We start from the raw sequence: 27,695 nt of genomic DNA on the forward strand, positions 1-27,695 counted from the left end.
TTTCTGGACAATATCCTAGTCTCAATTATTTATTAAACGTAACATTGAGGCATGTCAGGATATATGCTTGCAGAGTGAAACATAACTTGTGTCTTCTATTACCTGCACAATAATGTGCAGGTGTGTTGTTATTCTAAACATCTATCAATTCCGGAGGGCAGTAGGCAAAGTCAAGACAATATGTCAACAAAAAGAACTGTTGATTGAAATCATAATATTTATATCATTACCATGTTGTACAGTGTCCGTCAGATATATCTGGACACGCCTTATCGGCTTGACATGTTCAGATATTTATGAGCACCTTGGCCGTTCCGATATATCTGATGGCTACTGTAGGTATGTAACTGTGGACTTGATGAAGCCTGGCAAATCGTAAAGCGCGCGGCGACTATGGCATTACACATATTTAATGCCTTCATGTTTAATGCAATAGTACAGAAATAATCCGAACACGTTTTTATGCTTTGCAAAATAAGTTTCAGTAAGTTTGTGAAAGCATCTTTGTCTAGCCGTGTAGGTTTGATAGATACTTCACACAAACATTATTAAAAAATGTCGGTCTTTTTAACCCCCGACGCAAAAACGATGGGGTGTTATAAATTTGACGTGTTTGTCTGTCTGTGTGTGTGTCTGTCTGTTTGTGGCATCGTAGCTCCCGAACGGATGAACCGATTTTGAATAAGTTTTTTTTGTTTTGTAAGCTGAATTAGTCGGGAGTGTTCTTTCTTAGCCATGTTTCATGAAAATCGGTTCGCTATGTCGGGGTTTTTTTCAAAATTTTAATTTTGTGGTTAGGTTATTCTGTCCACAAAACAGGCTTTGCCAAAGAACATTGTACTTATGAAAACGCAAACTTACGACGTCCAGTTGCGGAAACCAAGCCTACGTTTACGTATTACCTATATTCTATCCGCAGATCCAACCGACGCCGACGAATGGAGTCGTATAACTCATTCACTTTGCAGCCGCATTATCGTAGGTAGAGCGAGTGAGATAGGCTTAATTTCGTGGTACTCCATCAAGTGGGTACACGCACAGTAAGCACACAAATTATGCTCTCTGTCTCGTCTTCTCACGACTCACGAGCGAAACATAGCCATTCAAGCCAAAGCCACTATTCACTAAGTTTAGTGCCTCCGCCGTCTTTAAAATCCGTCGCACGCGTTAGCGTGTGCGTTAGCCTTACTCGTAGTACCTAATCATTGTATTTATAGACGCGTAAACACAGCGCGTTCTTCCCCTTTCTAGAATTTCTAGGGGTGTTATGTGAGGGCAAGGCACTGTTTAACTAGGACAATGGCCTCGAAAAGGAAGAGCTTCAAATTAAACACCCAGTTTAATGATAAACAGAAGTATGTTTAATTCACACAAATCACCCTGAATACAAAATAATAAAAATATCAGGGACCGGCCCGCTATCCCTTATTCGGGGTTTTGTATGGGTATTTCGTTAGGCTTAACTTACCCGTCCCTTTTGACGCGATACCCTTTCATTTTGCTTTTAAAGCCCTAACGAAAGCGCTTACCTAAAATAGCCCAATACCCTTTCAAAACCCTTATCATCGGCTCAGCCTAACGCCATAAGGGTAAGCCTTATATTGGGTTTTATTTGCTTTCCCTTATAGAGCATATCGTGCGAGTTTAAATCCTGTACCTCGCTCATAAAGCACACATTACTCCGAACGAAATAACATACGATCGTTACCTACGGCGGCACTGTGTGTGATATTTGCGCGTTCTGTTTGATGGAAACGGCTGTAGATAAAATAAGTTTCAATTTTCAATACCAAATACTTATAGTTATGATAGGCTCCTGCTTTGCTCAGGTGTAACACAGGCAAACGCTGCTTTTTAGGGTTCCGTAGTCAACTAGGAACCCTTATAGCTTCGCCATGTCTGTCTGTCCGTCCGTCCGTCCGTCCGCGGATAATCTCAGTAACCGTTAGCACTAGAAAGCTGAAATTTGGTCCCAATATGTATATCAATCACACCAACAAAGTGCAAAAATAAAAAATGGACAAAAAAATTTTATTAGGGTACCCCCCCTACATGTAAAGTGGGGGCTGATAATTTTTTTTCATTCCAACCACAACGTGTGATATATTGTTGGATAGGTATTTAAAAATATAAATAATAAGGGCTTACTAGGATTGTTTTTTGATAATTTTAATATTTTCGGAAATAATCGCTCCTAAAGGAAAAAAAAGTGCGTCCCTCCCCCCTCTAACTTTTGAACCATAAGTTTAAAAAATATGAAAAAAATCACAAAAGTAGAACTTTGCAAAGACTTTCTAGGAAAATTGTTTTGAACTTGATAGGTTCAGTAGTTTTTGAGAAAAATGTGGAAAACTTCGGAATCCTAGCCCTACACTGAGCGTGGCCCGACACGCTCTTGGCCGGTTTTTTTTATCGGACTTGTCTTGATGAGTACCCGAAGTCTAGCTGATGCTGAACCCTGGCTGCACTAGGGGAACTCGGGTTTATTGTAATACAGGCAAACGCTGTTTTCGTCATCGGACTTGTCTTGATGAGTACTCGAGTGAGCAGTACCCGAAGTCCTGCTGATGCTGAACCCTGGCTGTACCTAGGGGAACTCGGGTTTAGTGTAACACAGACAAACGCTGGTTTCGTCATCGGACTTGTCTTGATGAGTACTCGAGTGAGCAGTACCCGAAGTCCAGCTGATGCTGAACCCTGGCTGCACCTAGGGGAACTCGGGTTTAGTGTAACACAGGCAAACGCTGTTTTCGTCATCGGACTTGTCTTGATGAGTACTCGAGTGAGCAGTACCCGAAGTCCAGCTGATGCTGAACCTTGGCTGCACCTAGGGGAACTCGGGTTTAGTGAAACACAGGCAAACGCTGTTTTCGTCATCGGACTTGTCTTGATGAGTACTCGAGTGAGCAGTACCCGAAGTCCTGCTGATGCTGAACCCTGGCTGTACCTAGGGGAACTCGGGTTTAGTGTAACACAGACAAACGCTGGTTTCGTCATCGGACTTGTCTTGATGAGTACTCGAGTGAGCAGTACCCGAAGTCCAGCTGATGCTGAACCCTGGCTGCACCTAGGGGAACTCGGGTTTAGTGTAACACAGGCAAACGCTGTTTTCGTCATCGGACTTGTCTTGATGAGTACTCGAGTGAGCAGTACCCGAAGTCCAGCTGATGCTGAACCTTGGCTGCACCTAGGGGAACTCGGGTTTAGTGAAACACAGGCAAACGCTGTTTTCGTCATCGGACTTGTCTTGATGAGTACTCGAGTGAGCAGTACCCGAAGTCCAGCTGATGCTGAACCCTGGCTGCATCTAGGGGAACTCGGGTTTAGTGTAACACAGGCAAACGCTGTTTTCGTCATCGGACTTGTCTTGATGAGTACTCGAGTAAGCAGTACCCGAAGTCCAGCTGATGCTGAACCCTGGCTGCATCTAGGGGAACTCGGGTTTAGTGTAACACAGGCAAACGCTGTTTTCGTCATCGGACTTGTCTTGATGAGTACTCGAGTGAGCAGTACCCGAAGTCCAGCCGATGCTGAACCCTGGCTGCACCTATGGGAACTCGGGTTTAGTGTAACACAGGCAAACGCTGTTTTCGTCATCGGACTTGTCTTGATGAGTACTCGAGTGAGCAGTACCCGAAGTCCAGCTGATGCTGAACCCTGGCTGCACCTAGGGGAACTCGGGTTTAGTGTAACACAGGCAAACGCTGTTTTCGTCATCGGACTTGTCTTGATGAGTACTCGAGTAAGCAGTACCCGAAGTCCAGCTGATGCTGAACCCTGGCTGCATCTAGGGGAACTCGGGTTTAGTGTAACACAGGCAAACGCTGTTTTCGTCATCGGACTTGTCTTGATGAGTACTCGAGTGAGCAGTACCCGAAGTCCAGCTGATGCTGAACCCTGGCTGCACCTATGGGAACTCGGGTTTAGTGTAACACAGGCAAACGCTGTTTTCGTCATCGGACTTGTCTTGATGAGTATTTGGGTGAGCTGTACCCAAGATAGAGCTGATGCTGAAACCTGGCTGTACCTAGGGGAACTCGGGTTTGATGTAACATAGGCAAACGCTGTTTGCGTCATCGGACTTGTCTTGACGAGGACTTGGGTGCGCAATAGCCAAGACAGCGCTGTAGCTGAGCCCTGGCGGTATCTAGGGCAACTCTGGTTTCGGTGCATTTTTCGGTTCATGCAATGTCAAGTTAGGCATAAAACATAATATTAACTGAACACAAATCCTACCAGAAGTGAATATTAACATCAAGTAGTTAGAACAAATTTATTAATTTGCCATACATGAAACACTTTATTTATGTCTAAAAAAATACGTATGAATATCAAAATTAATTAACCATTTGAATATCAAAATTAAGTACAGTCGATTTCACTAATAGTAACACAGGGAATAAAGAGAATACTGGAGTTCCAAGCATCCATAGACTGCGGTAACTACTTACTATCAGACGGGCTGTATGCTTGATTGCCACCAGAAAAGTATTTCTGTTTCAAACGATCTTCATAGAATTCACAATAATCAACAGAAATAGTTTGACAGATTCTATGGTACTACTCAACTCAACTAAGTACCAGTCATAAAGACGAGTCTAAGATATTTCACACGAAACATACTATGAACAGAAAACAGCGTTTATTTATATTGCACCGAACCTGAGTTCCCCTAGGTACCACCAGGTCTCAGCTACAGCGCTGGCTTGGGTACTGCGCACCCAAGTCCTCATTAAGGCAGGGCCTATAACGAAAACCGGATTTGTCTATGTTGCACCAAACCTATGTTCCCCTAGGTACAGCCAGAGTTCAATATCAGCTTTACCAGTACTCATCAAGACAAGTCCGATGATGAAAACAGCGCTTGCCTATGTTACACCAAACCCGCGTTCCCCTGGGAAAAGCCAGGGTTCAGCATCAGCTCTACCTTGGTTACTGCTCACTCAAGTACTCATCAAGACAAGTCCGATGACGAAAACAGCGTTTGCCTATGTTGCACGAAACCCGAGTTCCCCTGGGAAAAGCCAGGGTTCAGCATCAGCTCTACCTTGGTTACTGCTCACTCAAGTACTCATCAAGACAAGTCCGATGACGAAAACAGCGTTTGCGTATGTTGCACGAAACCCGAGTTCCCCTAGGAATAGCCAGGGTTCAGCATCAGCTCTACCTTGGTCACTGCTCACTCAAGTACTCATCAAAACAAGTCCGATGACGAAAACAGCACTTGCCTATGTTAAACCAAACCCGCGTTCCCCTGGGAAAAGCCAGGGTTCAGCATCAGCTCTATCTTAGGAACTGCTCACCCAATTAACTCATTAAGGCGAGTTGGATGAGGAAAACGGCTTGTTTTTATGTTGGCAATTAACGTTTTCAATGTGTAATGTTAATGGTTAATTGTATTGATTTTCGGCCAACACTGTATATTTACATGAATACATACATATTTACCTAATTATATTCATACATACATACCTACATACATTCATACATACCTACATACATTCATACGAACGAACATACATACTGATCTATGGGCGACGATGATCATTTACCAGTCATCAGTCCCTTGTCTCCCAGTTCATTAAAAATAATTTCTAGCCGTGTTCTACTTTTATCCAACGAAAACATGTTTCGTTGTAAAATTAAAAATGAGGCGCATAGTGCGGAGTGGCAACAGCGCATTTTCCTTCCTGTTCTTACAATAGCTTAGATTCATAATCCTGTCTCTTTCACGCAAGGCTCGACTACGCTTTAACAAAAGGGAAAGCCTTATAAATAGCGCTTAAAATAAGGGTAACCCTTATTAAAGGATTGCAAGCTGTATCGGATAGCGGTAAGCCAATGCACAGGGCTAGCTTTATTGTTTTGCTAAGTTTTTTGTAAGGGCTAGTCAAATGAATGGGCTTGCAGTTCGAATGGGAGAGTCTCTCGATTGGGTCGTCCTTACGTTAGGGATTCCCAATGAAAGGCTTGTAGCGCGGAAGGGGTTGTCCGGTCCCTGAAAAATATCTTAACAAAACTACGATGCACTACCGTTCGCTAGTTTCCAGAAGGAAAAGCGACATCTCTCGGGAAATTGAGAAAACTATCCAAGTAGGCGCTTTATACAAGCACTCATCCTTATATTTTTTTTAATGTGCAGTGCTGCTGGCGGTTCGGCGAGATGCACACAGCCACAGCAGAGGGCCAGTACCGGGGCACCAACGGCGCGACGCACCCCAGGGATAAAGTCGCTATCCTAGACGCTGGCTCGCAGTATGGAAAGGTAAGAAGACACTAGGGATGTTACGAATATTTGCATTCGCATATGCGAAAGATTCGCATTCTTTTAAACATTTGCATTGACATTCGCATTCGCTTCAAACGATGCGAATGTTTTGCGAATGCGAATGTGTGCAAGTCGCAGCTTGTTCCTCGCCCGCGCCGGCCGCTCCAATTGCTACTTGTCGACTGTCGACTCGCGCATGCGCAGATAGGTCAAATTCGTACGGCGTGAAGTTCGTACTCGGCATTTTGACCAATAGTAAGCATTTTTAATTTTTTACCTAGCGGGTTGTTGGTGATTGCTTGGTTTTTATTTTGTTTTTTTATGAAATTCAGCGATATTCGCATTCGCACATTCGCATTCTGAATATTCGCATTCGCATTCGCGAATGTGACACAGGCGACATTCGTGACATCCCTAGAAGACACTACCTTACTCACAGCCATCCCCAAAAATGACTGAAGACCGCCCCACGAAGATGGGGCGCGACCCAACGCAGCCCCCAGAGCCCAGCGCGGAAGGGGCCACTCACACCCCAGAACCGGTGTCTAACAAACATCCATCCATCCAGTAGACACTTGAATCGGCTTCACCTTTTTTGCTGCTCCTTTTGTGACTTTAAGAGACAACCTATACAAATCGACCAAGTTCCATAGATGTCGTGTGTTGTTGGTACAGTCTTGTCCTAAAGTTCCTAAACACGTTTTTGTGTTCATAGTATTAAAGTCGTGTTCAGATATTTTTGTTCACGTAACTCTGTACATGTAACCAAAGAGGATCGAGTATCATAGAGAGTTACTGTCAAAGTAAAATGTGTAATCACAGTGCATAAGAGCATTTTCAGAATTTGGGACCCACCAATTAGCAAAAAATGTTAATAAAATTTAACTCGCTGTCAGTTTTGAGACGACAATTTAAGCATAAAATCTGTCTAAAATATTACTTTTTTCACATTCTGAATGTAGATTATCGCTTAAAGTTTATGTAATCAACACAAAAACAATATTTTTATTGAAATTTCATTCTTAAATTATCGTCACAAAACTGACATTGAGTTAATTTTTGTTAACAACTTTCGCTAATTGGGGGGTCCCAAATTCTGAAAATGCCCATAGACTGCCAGCTCTCGACACAGGCTTAAAACTTTTGAACCTCAGTTTTGACAATTTGGCCCATATTGTTAGCTTGATATGTGTTAAAATGTCAAATATTAATATTAGCGCCATCTAGCCGAGCGTTCCCCAAAGGTGTAACGCCATCTAGGCCACCATACCTTTTTCTCTAGGCCTTTGAGGTACGTTTTTAGGGTTCCGTAGTCAACTAGGAACCCTTATAGTTTCGCCATGTCTGTCTGTCCGTCCGTCCGTCCGTCCGTCCGCGGATAATCTCAGTAACCGTAAGCACTAGAAAGCTGAAATTTGGTACCAATATGTATATCAATCACGCCAACAAAGTGCAAAAAAAAAAAATGGAAAAAAATGTTTTATTAGGGTACCCCCCCCCCCTACATGTAAAGTGGGGGCTGATTTTTTTTTCATTCCAACCCCAACGTGTGGTATATTGTTGGATAGGTATTTAAAAATGAATAAGGGTTTACTAAGATCGTTTTTTTAAAATATTATTATTTTCGGAAATAATCGCTCCTAAAGGAAAAAAAAGTGCGTCCCCCCCCCCTCTAACTTTTGAACCATATGTTTAAAAAATATTAAAAAAATCACAAAAGTAGAACTTTATAAAGACTTTCTAGGAAAATTGTTTTGAACTTGATAGGTTCAGTGGTTTTTGAGAAAAATACGAAAAACTACGGAACCTTACACTGAGCGTGGCCCGACACGCTCTTGGCCGGTTTTTTTTCTTAGACCTTATCCGTCTATACGGAGTACATATGTCTTTGATGTAACTAAACGCGACTGTACTAGATAATCTAAATATCGTACTCACCGTTTCTCGTAATTAGTAGATAATTGCAATCATATTAGTTCTACTGACGGTCAGTTAAGTGTGTTAGATAAGAAATGTTAAGAAATTCCTTTGGAGTTGAGGAATTTCCAAGGTAATCTTAATAAATTATTAATATAAGCAGGATACATTAAGCCCCTGGCTAACCTAGGACAACTTAAAGTCAAATACAAAATTATATCATACATAAAACCAGTTGCAATTTTGCTATAAAATAAAAACCAGCTCAAACAAAGAATGACAATATAGAATTATTAGTGTTCTATGCAACCAGTGTTTAAGAGAGGTCAAAAAAGGCGAGTTACGTGAGTAAAAATTCTTGAAGACTTGGTTATACAACGTTATATACAATATTAATCGTATAAATATAAAAACTGACTTTAAAGCACCTTGAGACCTTTAATTCTTGCTTTAAAATTGTTATTTAAAAAATAAATTAAAATACGTCGTAATACGTCATTAAAAACATATTTTTAGTTCAACTTCTTAAACTGAATAAATGGTACTTTCGCTCTTATCGCTCTTTAGCGATAAGACCGCCTCTTGTTTTACCTCTTAAGTTGTTGTTTATACTTGCTATGTTGTTTCGTGTATTGAGGTGTGCAATAAAGAGTATTTGAATTGTATTGTACTTTCTCTTGACCTAATTTCTTATTTGTCCAGGTGATCGATCGCCGCGTACGCGAGCTATGCGTGGAGTCCGACATTTTGCCGCTAGACACCCCGGCGTACCACCTCAAAGAGGCCGGGTACCGAGCCATCATCATCTCAGGAGGCCCCAACTCTGTGTACGCTGAGGATGCGCCGAGATATGACTCTGATATATTCAAGATCGGGCTGCCCGTTTTAGGTAAGAAATGGGACATAACTTAAGCTATGTTCGGAAAACGTTAGGTTACCATTAGGTACTACGGCGTACCACCTCAAGGAGGCCGGGTACCGAGCCATCATCATCTCAGGAGGTCCCAACTCTGTGTACGCTGAGGATGCGCCGAGATATGACTCTGATATATTCAAGATCGGGCTGCCCGTCTTAGGTAAGACATTCGACATAGATAAATTAGATAAGTAAAGAAAAAAGTACAGGTTATAGTTAGGTACCCCGGCGTACCACCTCAAGGAGGCCTGGTACCGAGCCATCATCATCTCAGGAGGCCCCAACTCTGTGTACGCTGAGGATGCGCCGAGATATGACTCTGATATATTCAAGATCGGACTGCTCTACGCTCTACGAAAGGGTAAGTGATTGGACCTAGACTACTGAAGGGATAAGTGAAAAGGAAAACAAAGCTGTAAAAACCCTAGTGTACCACTTCAAGGAGAATGGGTACTGAACCGTCAACATCTCAGGAGACTAAATCTGTGCATGCCGATAATGTATCCCAATAAGATGCTAATATATTAGGATCAAATTATTGTGTTAATGCTATATGATCTAAACATTCGTAAGTACCTGTGGTTAGCTTAGGTACTTTAAGGAGGCTGTGCTCCAGATTAGTATAACCTTGTAGCCATACGGCATTGGGTTTCATATGTTTTTAATAATTCTGTCTTGCTCTTAGAGTTCATCCTTCATCCCTTGGATTTTGTAAATAATTAAATTCACGCCTCAGAAGTACTCGAAACCGACGAGCGTGTATGAGAAACGTTATGAAAGTGTGTGAAGCGAAAGTGATTTGTCAGGATCGTAGTAAATGGAAATCCGTGATCTCTGCCTACCCCTCTGGGAAACAAGCGTGATTGTATGTATGTATGTTGTATGTATGTAAATTCATGCCTGCGTTCCCAAAAGGGATAGGCAGAGCACAAGAAACTGCTCAAGCTTCAGTGCCACTCTTAGCAATTAAGGTGTGAAAACCTGTGTTTGTGAATTAAAATTTGAATGTGGTCGTTCCTACAGGTATCTGCTATGGCATGCAGATGCTGAACAAGGAATTCGGAGGCTCCGTGCTGCGTAAGGACGCCAGAGAGGACGGACAGTATGAAGTCGAGGTGGAAACCACTTGCCCCCTGTTCAAGTAAGTGTTAAACAGTTTCGTAAAATACAAACAAAACGCATGTAAGGTACAGCGGGGCAAATCTCGACTGGGGGGCAATTGTAACTAATCAATTTTTTCCATTATTATTACACTATGATGTTGAGTTCTACATGTATCCACTGAACACGCCTACCATATATAACCGATGGACACTATTTAATAATGGAAACATTGTAAAACATGGAAAAACTGGATCACTTACGTTGCCCACCAGTTGAGATTTATCCCGCTGTACCTTATCAATATTTTTTCCAAACACCATTGCATACAACAATGGCATCTCTACTCTTAAAATTAGTCGGTTTGTCAAGCACTCCTTTTATTTGTGAAATAAACCAATGCCAATCACTGAGAAACATAATATAAAACAGTCAAACCTATCCACACTATCTACACATCGTTCAGCGCTACCATTGAAATATGGAATGTAATTCCACTACCAAAAAACCTCCACCTCCTTTGGCTAATAATTGGCGACCTATTTTTTTTTTCTTTTTCCCAGTCGTCTCGAGAAACTCCAACCAGTACTCCTGACCCACGGAGACAGCGTGCAGAGAGTAGGAGACCGTTTCCGCGTCGGCGCCCAGTCGTCCAACCATCTCATCGCCGCCATATACAACGAGCAGATGCGTCTGTACGGCGTCCAGTTTCATCCTGAGGTAATTTAAACATGAGTATGAGTATATAGGTTACTAATAGTACTGACTCACGGAGACAGCGTGCAGAGTGTTGGAGACCGTTTCTGAGTTGTTTCTCAATTATTTAACCATCTTATCGCCGCCATATACAACGATCATATGCGTCTGTACGGCATCCAGTTTCATCCTGAGGTCATTTGAATACGAGTATAGAAGTTACCGGTAGTACTGACATAGAGACAGTGCGCAGAGAGTCGAATACCGTTTCCACGTGCCACAGAGAACCTCCTATAGAGTGGCAGTCTTGTATATTTGGTTCGCGATACGAGTCACCAGTGTTTGGGGTGCGAGGAGCGGGCGGGGAATGTGTTAAGCGCGCTGTGATTGGCCGTTTCAAGGACGGCGGGCAGTCGCGCCAGATGAAAAGGGACAGAAGTATGACTGTCCCTCTACTGACGCGTAAGTGGCTAATGTAAGTTGACCTATGCCGGCTCTGAATAAATTATTAATATGACTTATTTGTGGAATGTAATGCCGTCTGTTTTTAAATTTGAGCTTCTTGTTACCTTTCCACACCATTTCACACTACAGGTGGACATCTTTAAGGCATCAAAATACCCTTTTCCAATTTTTTTGTGCGAAAAACACGCGCTGCTTTCGGGTCTGTTACTTGGTCGATACTGATCGGGCACGGCGAGCGCCCGCGCTTATATCAGTGCAAATACTAGGAAGGCTGGCCACCGCGAGTCGTCTTGTAATAGATGTCTATAGGGGTTGGTCTGTGCCACGTGCAGAGGCGGATATATGGCGTCCAATTCGTCCATCCTCAGGTACTTAACTTAAACTACTGTCAAGTGGCAATTTACTCTACGCTGGAGCAGCAGACTTTCTTGAGAATGAAGTATTTCTTGAGAAGAAGTTCAATGTAGACTTTGGTAATTTATTACCATCAGGCAATCTATATTCTTGTTTGTAACCAATATGGCATAGCTGTAACTTAAAAAGACAAACTGATTTAAATAGCTACTAAATAACATTTGGACACCTTTAAAACTTCAAACTTAGATACACTGTGCCGCCAGTAATGTCAGATACAGTATGTAATTTCAACGCACCGGCGCGGTTACAACCGCAAGTGTGTATGTAGCCTAAATATTCAACCTTTAACTGCGAAATGATGTCTTCCAAGAGTCACACTAGTGTTCAATAAAAACATTTTAGCTAATAAATATTATAATCTTCTTCTTTACATCCTGTTACCCCCTGCTGGGGTGTAGGGCTCGAATCATATTTCTCCATTTACTCCGGTCTTGGGCAGTTTGGGTGACCTCCTCCCACCCCATGCCACCCTGAGCTCCTGCTGAACCGACCGACAGCATGGTTTGCGCTTTCCGGGTATATTCCAAGTAAGGTAAGGGTCATTTTGGATAGGTGAGTATCAGGTTTTCTGAGGATGTGTCCAATCCAATGCCATTTCCTCGTCTGGATTTCTTCGTGTACTGGTGCTTGTCCAGTTATTCTCCATAAGTGAGCGTATTATAATAGTTTCAGTTAATAAATATGTTATGATTAATGTATGATGACTTTTTCCACAGGTGGACCTAACCCCGAAAGGCAAGCAGATGTTGTCGAACTTCCTTTATGACATTGCGGGCATGTCGCGCTCCTTTACGCTTCGGTCTCGTCGTGAAGCCTGCGTCCAGTACATCCGAGATACCGTTGGAGATAATAACAAAGTTCTTGTAAGTACACACCTGATACCATAACACATTCAGTGCCAAGAACACATTATTCGGGATATTTTGCATTGAATATTTCCCCAGACCTTATAAATAGCTAAGAAAAAAAGCCCACAGCTTTTTTGGGTCGAAACTATAATCAAATGATGCCTTCTGAAGAGGTAATACCCTGCACTTTGCCCAATACCCTGAAGTTTCATCCCTCTGTTACCCCCTGGGGGTGAAAAACACCCGATTACCCCAAAACTGTTTTATTTATTTTTTCCGAAACTATGAACGTGACGATTTTCAAATTTTGTACAAACATGGCATTTAAATTCATGAAAAAAAAATAAACAAAATTTTAATCACTCTGTATAACAAGTTCGGCTCTTGGTACAAACACCATATTTTTTTAAAAATATGAACCAATTTATATTCTACATAATACAAAAGTTTTACAAGTGTTAAGTAATTAAAGTTGAAATTACTGTAAAATATAAATCAAAGCTGTACCTAGAATTTATCCACTTAGATAGTTATTTTCATAGATAATTTGAAGTTAAAACTTTCTGTAAGCAATACATCAAAACTGTACCTAGCGTAAACTTACTTAGATAGTTCTACCCTCTTAGATTATGTAAGGGAGTCCCCTCTGCCAACAAACTGTCCTGCAGTTTGGCAGAAGATTTTATGTTGTTAAATAAGGGTTTCTTTTGAGAATAAACGATTTTTTTTTTCATCGAGTCCAGAAGGAACATTACGAAGATAATATGAATTGGCTCTTTGGTGCCTACTATTCTCTAAAAAACTCCTACATAGAGACTTGCATTATACCGGGTGGGCCCTGTAGTATAACAAAAGCAAATTTGAAGCTGTAGACAGTTTTGGGGTTAATTGGCTGTTTTTCACCCCCAGGGGATAACAAGAGGGATGAAAACTTCTTAGCTTATCCTGCTAATACTCTTTGATAATCCGCTATGAGAGGGGGATTAACCGAATTTCTCAAATCCTCCAACCTCTCTCAGTGATCTTGAGCTCTAGACAACAAATTCACATAATAAGTATAATTACTTATTACAGTTATTACTGTCCGTGTCAGGTGTTGGTGAGTGGCGGTGTAGACTCTACGGTGTGCGCTGCTTTGCTTCGGACCGCGTTGCGCGAGGACCAAGTTATCGCGCTGCACATCGATAATGGTAAAAACTTCTACTCTTATAAGTCGTTACAAACTACTACACAGAATTAATATAAAAATTTTACCTTCCAATAAAATTGTTATTATTTTGCCTGGTATATCCGAGGTCTTTATAGAGAGAGTACGTCGTAGACGTCGCATCGGACCGATAGATGGCGCCATCGTTCGTTGTAAGTCGCTCCGGCGTCACACCGCCGCGATGTTGGTAGTCCCGTTTTCCCCACTTGCAACATAAGGCTCCTCGCGCCCCGACCCGCCACCAGCCACCCTCATTGTTGAGGAGAAGTGCCGACGGTATATTAAGCCTACCAGGAAGGCATCACTCAGACCTCGGATATACCAGGCAAAATAATAACAATTTTATTGGAAGGTAAAATTTTTATATTATTTGTGCCGTTTGTATATCCGAGGTCTTTATAGAGACCTGTTTATTATCTCCTGGTGGCGAGTCAGCTGGCGCGCAAGCCTTTGGTAGCCCTATTGGCATAGCATAGAAGAATAAGTGAATCAGTTGTTGAACCGATTTGACAGATGTATCAGTCGAAATCGCCTTCGATCCGCGAATATCTCGGTGCCAGAAACGCCTAAAGAAATTTTCGTGATGACGTTTAGCTTTAGTCAGCGAATAGTTAGAGAAATGACATTATATACATCGCAGATCAAAACCAAAAAAAGATGTAGGCGAGGCTGACTTGAACAAGATACAAAAACTTTAGATACACTATTATTATTAACAGAGACGTTATTTTATCAGGTTATAAACCCAATTTCAGACACAAAGTGTGGAAATTAACTGTAAAAGTAGTGTAACTATCTGTACTGTAGCAGGGTAACGTAATTGATACTGCTTTTGTCAACCCTTCGTAAAAATTATCAAAATCAATATTAGCTTTGATATGACTATTTAAAGTCCAACGTCTTACGTCCATATCAAACACAGAAAAAGGTCATCAGGTCATCACTCACGCGCCCAAGGGCTATTTGTTACAATACTGGTATTTTCGATCAGACTATTTTGCGTCAAGCGAGCGCGGTTGCAAGCGAGACTCCTGAACTCTGAACTCTTTTTTAGTGAGGGCATTTGAGGATACTGATCGCTCGGTAAAACTAGCCTAGAAGATGAAAAGTACGAGCGCTGTCGATTGCTACTACACTGGACGGAGGTATCAGTCGATTTCTTCAAGTCAGTCATTGACTCTTAGGGTAATCCATTACCTAATCCAAAACCCGATGCGACGGATTTCTACTTCGTGCAATGAAGGTCGACAGCATAGACTGAGAGGTGACGTCCGTGTCGCATCGCTGGTGGTTGCTGAACACGTCGTGGTAGCAGGTCAAGGGGTGAATTAAAACACCGCCACACATGCGCGCTTTGAGAGCGTAGGCGGAGCGCAATAATGGCGGTGCATCGCACAAACGCTGGCGTTGCGCCCAGTGGGCGCTAGCGGGAACTAACGAGCGCGGATTGCGAGCGCAACGCGCGCGGGACGCGAGCGGAATGCGCGCGCATTCAGCGCGCTGATAGCGTAGCGGAATGCGCTTTATGTGTGGCGGAGGCTTAATACGTACCGTTGTACGGCGTTATGCAGGGCTCTCGCAGACGAAGAGGTACGATGACGGGCGAAGCAGAAGAAGGCGAGGTCACCGAAGGTCACTTGGCTCCCAGGGGGTGCATACTGACCTCGTACGACAGTCTGTTGGAGTCAGCAGTTACTGTCGTAGTTACTCGTAACAGAAGAGATGTAGTCCTGCCATCGTACAGCATAACATAACATACAACCGAACTGTGCATAGCATATAGTGCTATGCGAACCTTAATCCGGCTGCATGTCACTTCAGTCGCCAGCGCCACCGCCTGTTGAAGATTATTTTCCATCGGAAGAGCTTTACTTCGTACAATGTTACGATTATTGAAGGTCTTATCGGGCTGCAGATGCAAGCAAAACAGGAGCGATTGGCCTACAGCTATCGGCAGCTGTACGAGGTAATGCTGGAAACTGCAGCGGTGCAACCTTCCTCTGTAGACTACGAAAGTTGTGAAATTGATGAAATCAGGTTCTACGATCGAATCAAGCACTATTAATTCAGTATAGTCGAGCCAGATGATAACTACTGAAGTCCTCCTGAGTTCCTGGCCCCTTTCGCTTTGAGCTGGAATCTCAAGTTCACTAAGGCGAAGCGGGTTTATTTTTCCCAATTTGTTTATTAGAGGCTCGGCGAACAAGTTCATCTCTCGAATGGACAGGGGGCGCCACAAGCCTCCGGGAAATCCTCGTGTACTTGGAACCCCCGCGGCTCGGTTTGGCCGCTCTTTGGGCTGGATCGGTTTTGGTGTCCGCCCAGTAAACAGACGCACGCTCAGGATGCAGGACGCTGGCTCGAATTCAGATCTGGACATTCTAAAAGAGATTTTTTTTTAATTCCGCTAACCTTTACGATGTCTTTGACCTACACAATGAGTGATGTACAGGAACCACAGGGTCGTCTCGCGAGGCGCCTCTCCGATTAGATAGCTCGCGAACATCGTCAGGATACCCCCGCAGCAGTGCGGCTTCTCGTCCGGTTATTGACGTCTTACCTCGTTCAACTATGGGTGGCCAAGCCACGTTAGGACGTAGCATCTTTAGAATTTATCTGTTCTCACTTCGGCGACGGAGGAGTCCTTGGACAAAATAGAGTGTAAATACTGTCAAAGTACTTCACGGGAACTGGAAAGAGAAGAGTGGATACCATAGTGTACACGATGTCAGCTGATAGCGGCGCCCGGCGTCACATTGGAGGGTAGTATCAGCCTGGTCAGCAACAGAGTCTGCAACGATACCGTAGCAGACGGAGCCTGGATAGTCGTGGTCGTGGCACCATTGTAGCGGAAGACAGTGTTCGCGGTGAGCGTGACATCAGGCGCGACGGCAGCCGCCGACGTCGGCGTGGCGGCCAGCGACACCAAGGGAGCACATCAGCAATCTTACCAGCTTGTCACTGCAGCAGACGGTGTTACGTTCGGCGGTGAGATTGAGACGGCCGTCGTCAGCTCGCAAGGCGTCTTCGATGCCCCTGTTGCGTCACGCAGTAGCGTGCTCGGTGGCCTTCTCGAGGTCGCCGCCGTCAGCGCGGGAGGCACCGGCGCCAGCGTGGCAGTCAGCTACATCGGTGAACAGCATCGACAGAGTTCGCGGCGTCGTCACGGCAAACGCGGCAGGAAAATTAGCGACGCCTTCGCGGCAGCCGCAGTATTGCGCTCGGTGGCGCGATGAAGGTCGCCGCGTCTGCAATCTTACCTCGTGCGATCGAGGCGACATCAAGGCGCCAGCATCAGCGTGGCGGCCGACGACACCGGTGGAAAACTTCAAGTAGCTTGCGGCGTTGTCACGGCAGACGCAGCAGAAGGATTGCGACGCCTGTGCAGCGGTTAACAGTATTACCACTGAGGCGCCAGCATAAGCGTGGCGGCCAGCAATACTGGTGGACAGCTTCGGCAGGGTCGCGGCGTTGTCGCGGCAGATGAACGCTCTACATCACCATCGAGGCGCCAGCATAAGCGTGGCGGCCAGCGATACTGGTGGACAGCTTCAGCAGGATCGCGGCGTTGTCACGGCAGATGAGCGCGCTGCATCACCATCGAGGCGCCAGCATAAGCGTGGCGGCCAGCGATATTGGTGGACAGCTTCAGCAGGCTCGCGGCGTTGTCAAGGCAGACGCACGCTCTGCATCACCATGGAGGCGCCAGCATAAGCGTGGCGGCCAGCGATACTGGTGGACAGCTTCAGCAGGGTCGCGGCGTTGTCACGGCAGACGAACGCTCTGCATCACCATCGAGGCGCCAGCATAAGCGTGGCGGCCAGCGATATTGGTGGACAGCTTCAGCAGGCTCGCGGCGTTGTCAAGGCAGACGCACGCTCTGCATCACCATCGAGGCGCCAGCATAAGCGTGGCGGCCAGCGATATTGGTGGACAGCTTCAGCAGGCTCGCGGCGTTGTCAAGGCAGACGCACGCTCTGCATCACCATCGAGGCGCCAGCATAAGCGTGGCGGCCAGCGATACTGGTGGACAGCTTCAGCAGGATCGCGGCGTTGTCACGGCAGACTAACGCTCTGCATGACCATCGAGGCGCCAGCATAAGCGTGGCGGCCAGCGATACTGGTGGACAGCTTCAGCAGGATCGCGGCGTTGTCACGGCAGACGAACGCTCTGCATGACCATCGAGGCGCCAGCATAAGCGTGGCGGCCAGCGATACTGGTGGACAGCTTCAGCAGGATCGCGGCGTTGTCACGGCAGACGAACGCTCTGCATGACCATCGAGGCGCCAGCACAAGCGTGGCGGCCAGCGATATTAGTGGACAGCTTCAGCAGGCTCGCGGCGTAGGTGGCCGCGCTGGTAGCCTGCGTATTGACGACTGATCACTAACGGCGCGGCGCTCGCGTCGGGGCAGCAGCAGACATACTTACAGCGTCGCACGCGACGCCTATGCGGCGGCCACAACGTTGTTCGGCGGCACCGCAGAGGTCGTTAACGAGGAAGCAACTTCTACGCAACTTCGGCGGCGCCGACGTGGCGGACAACACTGCCGCGGTCAGTGGCGCTATCGCAGCGCTACCAGTAAGTTTCGGCGTCGACACGTGTCCGCCGTCCTCCGCACCGAATCGGAAACCGAACATGTTCTTTCTAAAATAATATGAATCTGCTCACCCATTCGTCGGAGAAATTCAAACCTCCTTGGAGCGCGGTATTCCTCCACCGCGCCCGCCGCCGCCGCCGCCGTCGCCGCAGCCCGCAGGTCGCGCAGCCCGCGGTCGCGAAGCACGTGGTCCCCGGAGCACGTGGTCCCCGGCGGAGCAACTTACCTACGTTACCGCTTATATTCTCGCGCGAAACTTTTAATACGCGGATAACACTTCCTACTTTAGTCTCGGAAATGCGAATAGTTTAAAAAAGAAAACTGATTAACGGTAACGATTTTTGCAGCATGGAACTTTCTTACAAAAAAGTGGGTAGAATCATAAAGCACCGCTCGTTCATTTCTATCGTGAGAACCCCGAAAGACGAATAATGATCGCTAGCGAGGCATAATATATCTCATTATTCAAAACGAACGAGCGTAAATTAAAAGGGAAGAAAGAATTGACGGATGAAATTGAAATATTTCATAATTCCGAAATGTTATAAGCCACTTTTTAAATAAAAACACGAATAACTCTGGTTTGACCAGAAGTAACAAGGAAATAGACACTAAAAGATTAATTTCGAGACACCATGCTGTAAAAATGTTCGAACGGAATACGCGACAACCGGTCACTTCGGCGTTCGACGAAACAATGAGGGTGGCTGGTGGCGGGTCGGGGCGCGAGGAGCCTTATGTTGCAAGTGGGGAAAACGGGACTACCAACATCGCGGCGGTGTGACGCCGGAGCGACTTACAACGAACGATGGCGCCATCTATCGGTCCGATGCGACGTCTACGACGTACTCTCTCTATAAAGACCTCGGATATACAAACGGCACAAATAATATTTATTCTACATTTCATAACGGGCGCTGGTAGCCTAGCGGTAAGTACTTGCGACTTTCGTTCCGGAGGTCGCGGGTTCGAACCCCGGCTCACACCAATGAGTTTTTCGGAATTTATGTGCGAAATGTCATTTGATAAATGCCAGTCGCTTTTCGGTGAAGGAAAACATCGTGAGGAAACCGGACTAATTCTAATAAGGTCTAGTTTACCTTGGAAGGTCAGATGGCAGTCGCTTTCGTAAAGACTAGTGCCTACGCCAAATCTTGGGATTAGTTGTCAAAGCGGACCCCAGGCCACCATGAGCCGTGGCAAATGCCGGGATAACGCAAGGAGGATAAATAACGGTGGCAGATTTTTAATTCAAAGCATCAAGAATTTTTTAACCAAATTGCACGATAAAAAATTCAACTGTACTTCCCGGATTTAATAACTGGTTAGCACATGTGTCATAAATAATTAAATATGTGTCACAGTAACTATGGTGTTTTTTTTTAGGATTCATGCGTAAGAACGAGAGCTCTAAGGTGGAGAGATGTCTTCGCGAATTGGGAGTTAGGCTGCACGTCATCAACGCGTCTCATCAGGTTTGTAATAGATGTTTTTTCTTTCAATGTTAAACTTATTGCTGTGTATTTTTTCGCGATTAATAATAGTTTAATTAAAGTACAGAATATTAATTCAATGTAGTCATTTAAGGCATTATATGGAATTCGTACAATTACGAAGATTATGTTTTATGGAAAGTTCAGCCAGTTTTTGTAGAGTTTACCTTGCGGTTTTTTGGTCTCAATATTTCAGAAAAATAAATAATATAGGCAGCCAAAAATTATATAAGAATATAATATTGAGCTTGGTATGAAATCTAACGTGAACCAGTAGGAATCTAATCTGGATAACACCAGATCTCAGGCCAATGAGGAGGCACGCATACTGACATTTTATCCCGCCAGGCGGCGCCTGTGCAGGTGTCTAGGCATGTCACTGTCATTCATATGTGAGAGAGAGAAAAAACATATCATACGGACGGACAAACAAACAGACACACACACTTTCCCATTTATAATATTAGTATGGATTGTCATTATCATGCATTAAAAGAAAAAATATATATATAAGAATTAAATTACTATTAAATATAAATACAATACTCATACTCATATTTTATTAATAATATCAATTACAGGTCAAGCTTACATATAAATAAATAAATAAATAAATAAATAAATAAATATTGGGGACACCTTACACCGATCAACTTAGCCCCAAACTAAGCAAAGCTTGTACTATGGGTGCTAAGCGACGATATACATACTTAAATAGATAAATACATACTTATATACATAGAAAACATCCATGACTCAGGAACAAATATCTGTGCTCATCACACAAATAAATGCCCTTACCGGGATTCGAACCCATATTATAATTACAATCACGGAACAATTCGTAAATTTATATAGGTATACATAATAATACACATGTCTTTCACTTTAAGTTCCGGCAAGGCAGCACAGTGGTCCGCGAGGCCGGCGGGCGCACGCGGAGCACCCCGCTGCTCTGCCACACGCAGGCTCCGGAGGACAAGCGCCGCATCATCGGCGACGTCTTCATCCGCATCGCTGAGCAGGCCGTGCGCGACCTTAACTTGCAGTGAGTTGGGTTTAAGTTGTTTCTTGCCTGTAATTTTAAATATGTCTCAGGCTCTTGATTGTTCATAATTTTTGTGTTGTTGCAATTGAATATCACGTAACGAGGCATTTTTTATGTTTTGATTGACTTCAACTTACAAAAATTGACGCCCGAAAGCTGCAAGCTGCGATTAAAGACGGACAACTCAGTGGATTTCACTGAGTTCATTTGACACGCTAAGTAGATACGTTTGCTTGATCTATGGTATATATGACATCTGTGAGTTTAAACAACAAACATTTCTATCGCAAAAGCAGTTGAGATTTCTCCGGTTAGCATTATCAGCATACATCGGAGTTTTGGGAGCGGGAATGATTTACACTAGCCCAAACATGGTGAAAACGATAAAAGATTACTTTAACATTTCTAGGTACATTTGGAGCCAGTTACATAGTTAAATATATATTTCAGTAATTCAAATGACTATAAACAGAGTTACAAATACACGTATTCATTCCCGCTCCCAAAACCCCGATGTATGATTATCAGCGTCCTTCCTACTCAACTTAGTATATAAACATGATTCACTATTCTCTTATTTCTATGTTCTTGGTGTCTGAATACCTTGTATAGGGTTGAGCAGCTTGAAAGCGATTAGCGATATCGACTACTTCAGTAGCACTGTCGCTTCCCGCCAATCCTGTGTAAAAAACTTAAAGTACAGCGGGGCAAATCTCGACTTGGGGAGAATTGTAACTAATCCAATTTTTCCATTATTACACTATGATGTCGAGTTCTACATGTATCCACTGATCACAATACAATACAACCGGTGGACACTATTTAATAATGCAAACATTGTAAAACATGGAAAAAATGGACCAGTTACATTTGCCCCCCAGTCGAGATTTGCCCCGCTATACCTTACTAATCATTCTTATTTTTTGACAGGGAGGACCAAGTTCTCCTCGGTCAAGGCACACTGCGCCCCGACCTGATCGAATCCGCATCAGCACTAGCTTCAGGCAACGCGGCGACTATCAAGACTCATCATAACGACACGGACTTGGTCAGAGCACTGCGGGCGCGCGGCAGAGTGGTTGAACCGCTCAAGGACTTCCACAAGGACGAGGTAAGCTGTCTCACTCGTCACTATATCTCTGTCTCATCTCTTCGAGTCAATACCAGTGCTAGTTGCAACTATCAAGACGCACCACAACGACACAGAGCTAGTGTTTGCGCTGCGGGCGCGCGGCAGAGTGGTTGAACCGCTCAAGGACTTCCACAAGGACTAGGTAAGCTGTCTCACTCGTCACTATAGCTGTCTCAGCTGCAGCATCATTACTAGCGACATCGCGGCAACTGTCAAGGCTCATGATAACGACACGGACTTGGTCAGAGCACTGCGGGCGCGCGGCAGAGTGGTCGAGCCGCTCAAGGACTTCCACAAGGACGAGGTGAGATACTGGGAGAATGTATTTGTTTCACTCTAGTTGTAACTTCGCCTCATGTCTCTGGTCTGATCCAATCAGCATTCGCGTCCGGCAATGTGGCAATTATAAGACGCATCACAACGACACCGAGTTATAGCCCCGCGGTTGCGTAGCAGAATGGTCTCCCTTACAAAGACAATGTAAGATGCAGATACAAAACATTTATCAAATAGACCACAGGGGCACTTTTACTCATATACAAAATATTTAAAATCGAATTAAAATTACAATTGACAATACTAATTTTAACTAATGAATAACACTACTACATGAATTACATGATGCTGGCAGGGTTGTATTGGTTTCCTCCAACTATTACCTCGCCGCTAGCAAGTTACCTGGGGGGTTACCATGACATGCTAAAGCCGTTCAGTTTAGGTTGAGAGAGAGGGACGGAGCTATGTAACTGCTATAGCTGTGTCCCTTTCTCTCAACCTAAACTGAACGTCTTTAGTACATCATGGTAACCCCCCTGATCGCGTGAGCTTATCTTGGACAAACAGTATTCAGAAACCTAGCCGCTTCTTGCTATTTATTCTCGAAACGGATCTTTCTAAGTGAACGCTTGATTGTGTAATTGCGTATAATGCAACCTATATTGTCGTTCCCAGGTCCGAGCCCTCGGCCAAGAGCTGGGCCTCCCGGCCGCGCTGGTGGCGCGGCACCCGTTCCCGGGCCCAGGATTGGCCGTGCGCGTGCTGTGCCAGGATGAACCACGTGCCGAGAGGGACTTCTCCGAGACTCAGGTGAGTTATCCATTCCTGGCTTTAGTTAGATATCGACAGTTAGAAAGCAGGGCACTGAGGGCACACCTCGGACAATGGCGATCAAATGTATGAAAGAGGCGCGTTCCTACGCACAGTCTGAGCTCTTGTATTGTCCCGAATTTGTAAGTTTACATTTTTGACACATTTGAAGACGTATCGTTTGCCAAATCTAACGATTAATTTCGAATTGGTTGAATCGATTAGGGTCTATGTACAAGGAGGCGCTTAAACAAATATACGATTTCTATCAACTTACTGAAATGTCATTTGAATCAAAATGACAGACTCTGCCACAGCACTAGTTTAAAAATATTAATGAATGATAAATGACATAATAAGTAAATCCTGCGTGATAAATTAATATCGTAAAATACTCACTAACGAAGATCCGCAAAAATGTAACATGTGTTAGATTATGTTTAAAGTAAGCGAAATATTGTTTTTAAGTACTTGATTTTTTTTTTCATATTATTACAGGATTTTATTTCAAACTTCATTAGGTTGCGCGAGTTTACGTTTTGTGGACGCTTTCATGTGTCAAAAAGAGGTTCTTACAGCTCTGGGACAATAGATGATCGCGTACCATGCTTGTATAAGTGAGATATGACAGATCGACTGGTCGCGTTTTTGACAGGCGGTAATTGTGAGATAACTGAGAGCAGGGGGCCGATTTTTGAATCTCGGCCATTCGATTTCGTGTAATTCGTTCAATAATATCTCCACTACTAGCGATTTAAATTCTACTAACAGAATCGAAAACGGGTGGTCATTACCACTAGTTTTAAAATTACTAGCTGTCCTTTTTCAAAAATAGCATTCCGTCTTTTTCCACAGACATACGAACGGCGAATTCGCGCGTTCGAAATTCAAAAATCAATCCCCAGGTGGGCGGCACTTTCAGCGGGGAGTGGAAGTGGCCATACTGTACGATAGTATTCTTTATTATACCGTGCTTAGGGGTATAATCAGCAACTTTAAGAATCTCAAAGACCTGCATATTATGTTTTCACGAGTATAACCTAAGTTGAATGTTTTACAACCGTTTCATAGACCTTTAAAAAGGTTCAGTTTGTTAACTAAGCCAACGGTGTACAAACAAAGTATAAAATAATAGTAATGAGTAAAAATAAAAACCTGTTTCTCTTGATTAAGTGTCGCGTGGCTCACTATAATGTTTAGTTTACTTAGTTCAGTATAACTTGTCGTTGTATTATGGTTATTATTTATATTATTATATCCTGTAAATTATACATATTTGTTCCGTTTGTATGTAATGGAAGGGTTGCCACGGAAGACCAGCGTCAAAGTATCCAAAAGGTACCTTGACACCAAGCTGAGTGGAAACCTTCTCAGTGACGTTTTATTTCAATTTTTGTGACATCTTTTTGTAATTTATATTGTTTAAGCGTCCTGAATAAAGTTTATTCTATTCTATAAACCACAAGCGTTTGCTTTTCCTTTTTGAATGCCAAAGATATCAACTGAATCTGACATTTTTCATTTCTGCTTTAATACGACTGTTCACGATATTTATAAACGTTTGATCAATCATGAACAAACTTCATGGTTTATGCTAAACCATCGTCTGTTTACTGTTGCAGGTCATAGTGAAAATAATGGTAGAATACGCGAGCATGATCGTGAAATCGCACGCGCTACTAGGCCGCGTGGTGAACGCGACTACAGCCGCAGAGCAGGCCGAGCTCAAGCGCATCTCCTCCAAGTCGCCTATCGCCGCTGCCTTACTGCCACTGCGCTCAGTCGGTGTCCAGGGTACGAATTATTATTTACATTTAGCTATTAACCATTATTAAAACAAGCCCAAGCTCATATGGTTAGACGGCGTGTACCAGGACATCAGGATCAGGACTCCTAAGAGTGAAAAGTTGGAGAAGGAACCACAAATAGCTCAGACTGGAGAGACCTGCTTGATCAGGCTGTAATGCTTCAGATGATTATGATGATTAACCATTTAACTGCTGCAGTCCAATATAAAAAGCCGCGTCTCGATATATATCACCGCGGCAAACTATCGAATGCGAAGCGCGGCAGCCGCGTGCAATGGATACCAGTCTGCCACGCGAGCCAAGTCGATCATTGGCGCGCTCGAATGTGAACGCGCGACGCTCCATTCACTGTCGGTTATTGGCCGCGCGGCAAAGGAGTGTCAGACTGTCAGTGTTTTGTTCACGCGCAGTTGGCACGAAGGGATTTTCGAACGTTAGATCGCTTGCCTCGCGAGGCTGCCGCACTATAGCACACCTCGGACACTGGCGATCAAATATATGAAAGAGGCGCGTTCTTAACACACATTCTAAGCTCGTGTAGGTGAACGCGTACCATGCTTGTATGAGTGAGATATGACAGGTCGACTGTTCGCGTTTTTGACAGGCGGTAACTGTGATGTAACCGAGAGGGGGTGGGTGGCGCTTTCAGCGGGGAGTAGAAGTGGCCATACTGTACGATAGTACTCTTTATTATACTGTGACTATAGTGATGATGCCAAAAGTGGCTCGCGACAAATACAGATTTGCCGCGGCCAAACAATTCTCGCGCGGCCGCCGCGCTATGTCATGACACGCCTTTACATTCTTGTTTAAAGAAAGCGACATCGTGACAACACGAGACCAAGAACTGTGGTGGAAATTTTAAAACTAATTTTTGCGGTCAATTCTGCATTTTTAACCCCCGACGCAAAAACGACGGGGTGTTATAAGTTTGACGTGTCTGTCTGTCTGTGGCATCGTAGCTTCCGAACGGATGAACCAATTTCGATTTAGTTTTTTTGTTTGAAAGCTGAGTTATTCGGTAGTGTTCTTAGATATGTTTCATGAAAAATCGGTCCATTATGTCGCGGTAGAGGGTTTTTTCAAAATTTTAATTTTGCGGTTAGGTTATATTCTAAATAAGTATGTATTTCAGGTGACGCACGGACGTACAGCTACGCAGTAGCACTGTCTACGGAACGCTACCCGCCCGACTGGAAAGACATGCACTACCTCGCCAAGATCATACCTCGAGTCTGCCACAATGTTAACAGGTATGTTATATTATGTATTCAATGCCAAACCTAGATGTTACCTACTACTAAATCGATTTAATCGAAGCTTTGATGCCAAAGGCCGGGGGGAAGCTTTGACGACCGGTCTGGCCTAGCGAGTGGTGACCCTGCCTGCTAAGCCGCGGTTCTGGGTTCGAATCCCTGTAAGGGCATTTGTGTGAAGAGCACAGATACTTGTTCCTGAACCATGGATGTTTTCTATGTATATAAGTGTCGTTGTTTGACCCCCACAACACAAGCCTTCTTGAGCTTACCATGGGACTCAGTAAATCTGTGTAAGAATGTCCTATAATAGGTATAGGGTCCTATAATAGGTATAGACTTTTTCATTCCATGTCTGAAGTCATCATCATCATTCTCCTTGCGTTATCCCGGCATTTGCCACAGCTCATGGGAGCCTGGGGTCCGCTTTGAAAACTAATCCCAAGATTTGGCGTAGGCACTAGTTTTACGAAAGCGGCTGCCATCTTACCTTCCAACCCTAGGCCTTATTGAAATTAGTCCGGTTTCCTCACGATGTTTTCCTTCATCGAAAAGCGACTGGCAAATATCAAATGACACATAAGTTTCGAAAAACTCATTGGTACGAGCCGGGGTTCGAACCCGCGACCTCTGGATCGTAAGTCGCACGCTTTTACCGCTAGGCCACCAACGCTTCCATGTCTGAAGTAAGGTGTATAAAGTTTGTTTTGTGTCCAGGGTGTGCTACGCGTTCGGGGGGCTGATCAAAGAGCAAGTGACGGACATCACGCCCACGTTCCTCACGCAGCAGGTCATCTCCACTATCCGCCAGGCGGACGACATCGCCACACAGGTATCATTCTGGTTATCTTCTACTCAAAAATCTTATAATAATCGACCCTGTTTACACGTTCATTAATGTATCCTAAACTCGCATCAATCAATATGTAAATAAGCTCTTACTTGTACTAATTTAGAACCATTACCAACTGAGCGGGCAGGTCATAAAACCCGCCTTCGACAAGGATGTGCAAATACCACGTGCTTATCGATAGTCTGGCTACCTGCGATAGTATTTTTGAAATTCTTTTAATTGTAAACATGTGGATAGAGTAATCGTTATTTATTAAAACGAGATAATCATGTGTGTTTTGATATAACAGTCTAGCTATGATATGCTGGCAACAATTTTGACAGTCTCGCTGGTGAACATGTTATTTTAAACGACAAACTTCGGTAAAACTGCTGGCAGAGGGCCGCCATCTTGCCGAGCAAATTGGGCGGGGCAAACGTTTTGCGCCATCTTAGGCACAGGTCCACCAAAAGCGCGTGAACGACGAGTTATCGGCAATAGAAACGAACAAAAGATAGTTGCTCCAGTGTAAATAAAAGAGACGCGATGATAGCACGAGCGAGTATAGTTCGTCGCCGAAATCGATCCTCTCTCATTTGGCCCAT

At 44.2% G+C, this 27,695-nt stretch overlaps 1 protein-coding gene across 6 annotated transcripts in view; it reads left to right on the plus strand.

Moving 5' to 3' along the window:
• The window catches only part of LOC125230924 (GMP synthase [glutamine-hydrolyzing]), a 36,535-nt gene that overhangs the window by 6,221 nt on the left and 2,619 nt on the right, over window positions 1-27,695 (plus strand). For 5 of the 6 annotated variants that reach the window (XM_048136208.1, XM_048136211.1, XM_048136206.1 and 2 more), the window contains exons 2-14: window positions 6,143-6,265; window positions 8,888-9,074; window positions 10,125-10,242; window positions 10,766-10,922; window positions 12,497-12,643; window positions 13,722-13,818; window positions 19,822-19,910; window positions 20,822-20,976; window positions 21,907-22,087; window positions 23,060-23,194; window positions 24,817-24,988; window positions 26,138-26,255; window positions 26,976-27,090. In XM_048136208.1, the coding sequence (XP_047992165.1) occupies window positions 6,164-6,265; window positions 8,888-9,074; window positions 10,125-10,242; window positions 10,766-10,922; window positions 12,497-12,643; window positions 13,722-13,818; window positions 19,822-19,910; window positions 20,822-20,976; window positions 21,907-22,087; window positions 23,060-23,194; window positions 24,817-24,988; window positions 26,138-26,255; window positions 26,976-27,090 (1,773 nt within the window). In that variant the 5' untranslated portion in view covers window positions 6,143-6,163. Of the gene's footprint in view, window positions 1-919; window positions 979-6,142; window positions 6,266-8,887; window positions 9,075-10,124; window positions 10,243-10,765; window positions 10,923-12,496; window positions 12,644-13,721; window positions 13,819-19,821; window positions 19,911-20,821; window positions 20,977-21,906; window positions 22,088-23,059; window positions 23,195-24,816; window positions 24,989-26,137; window positions 26,256-26,975; window positions 27,091-27,695 lie in introns of all 6 variants that reach the window. The other variant, XM_048136209.1, reaches the window with a different exon arrangement.

Source organism: Leguminivora glycinivorella, chromosome 11 (assembly GCF_023078275.1).
Source record: "Leguminivora glycinivorella isolate SPB_JAAS2020 chromosome 11, LegGlyc_1.1, whole genome shotgun sequence".
Classification (NCBI taxonomy): Eukaryota; Metazoa; Arthropoda; class Insecta; order Lepidoptera; family Tortricidae; genus Leguminivora; species Leguminivora glycinivorella.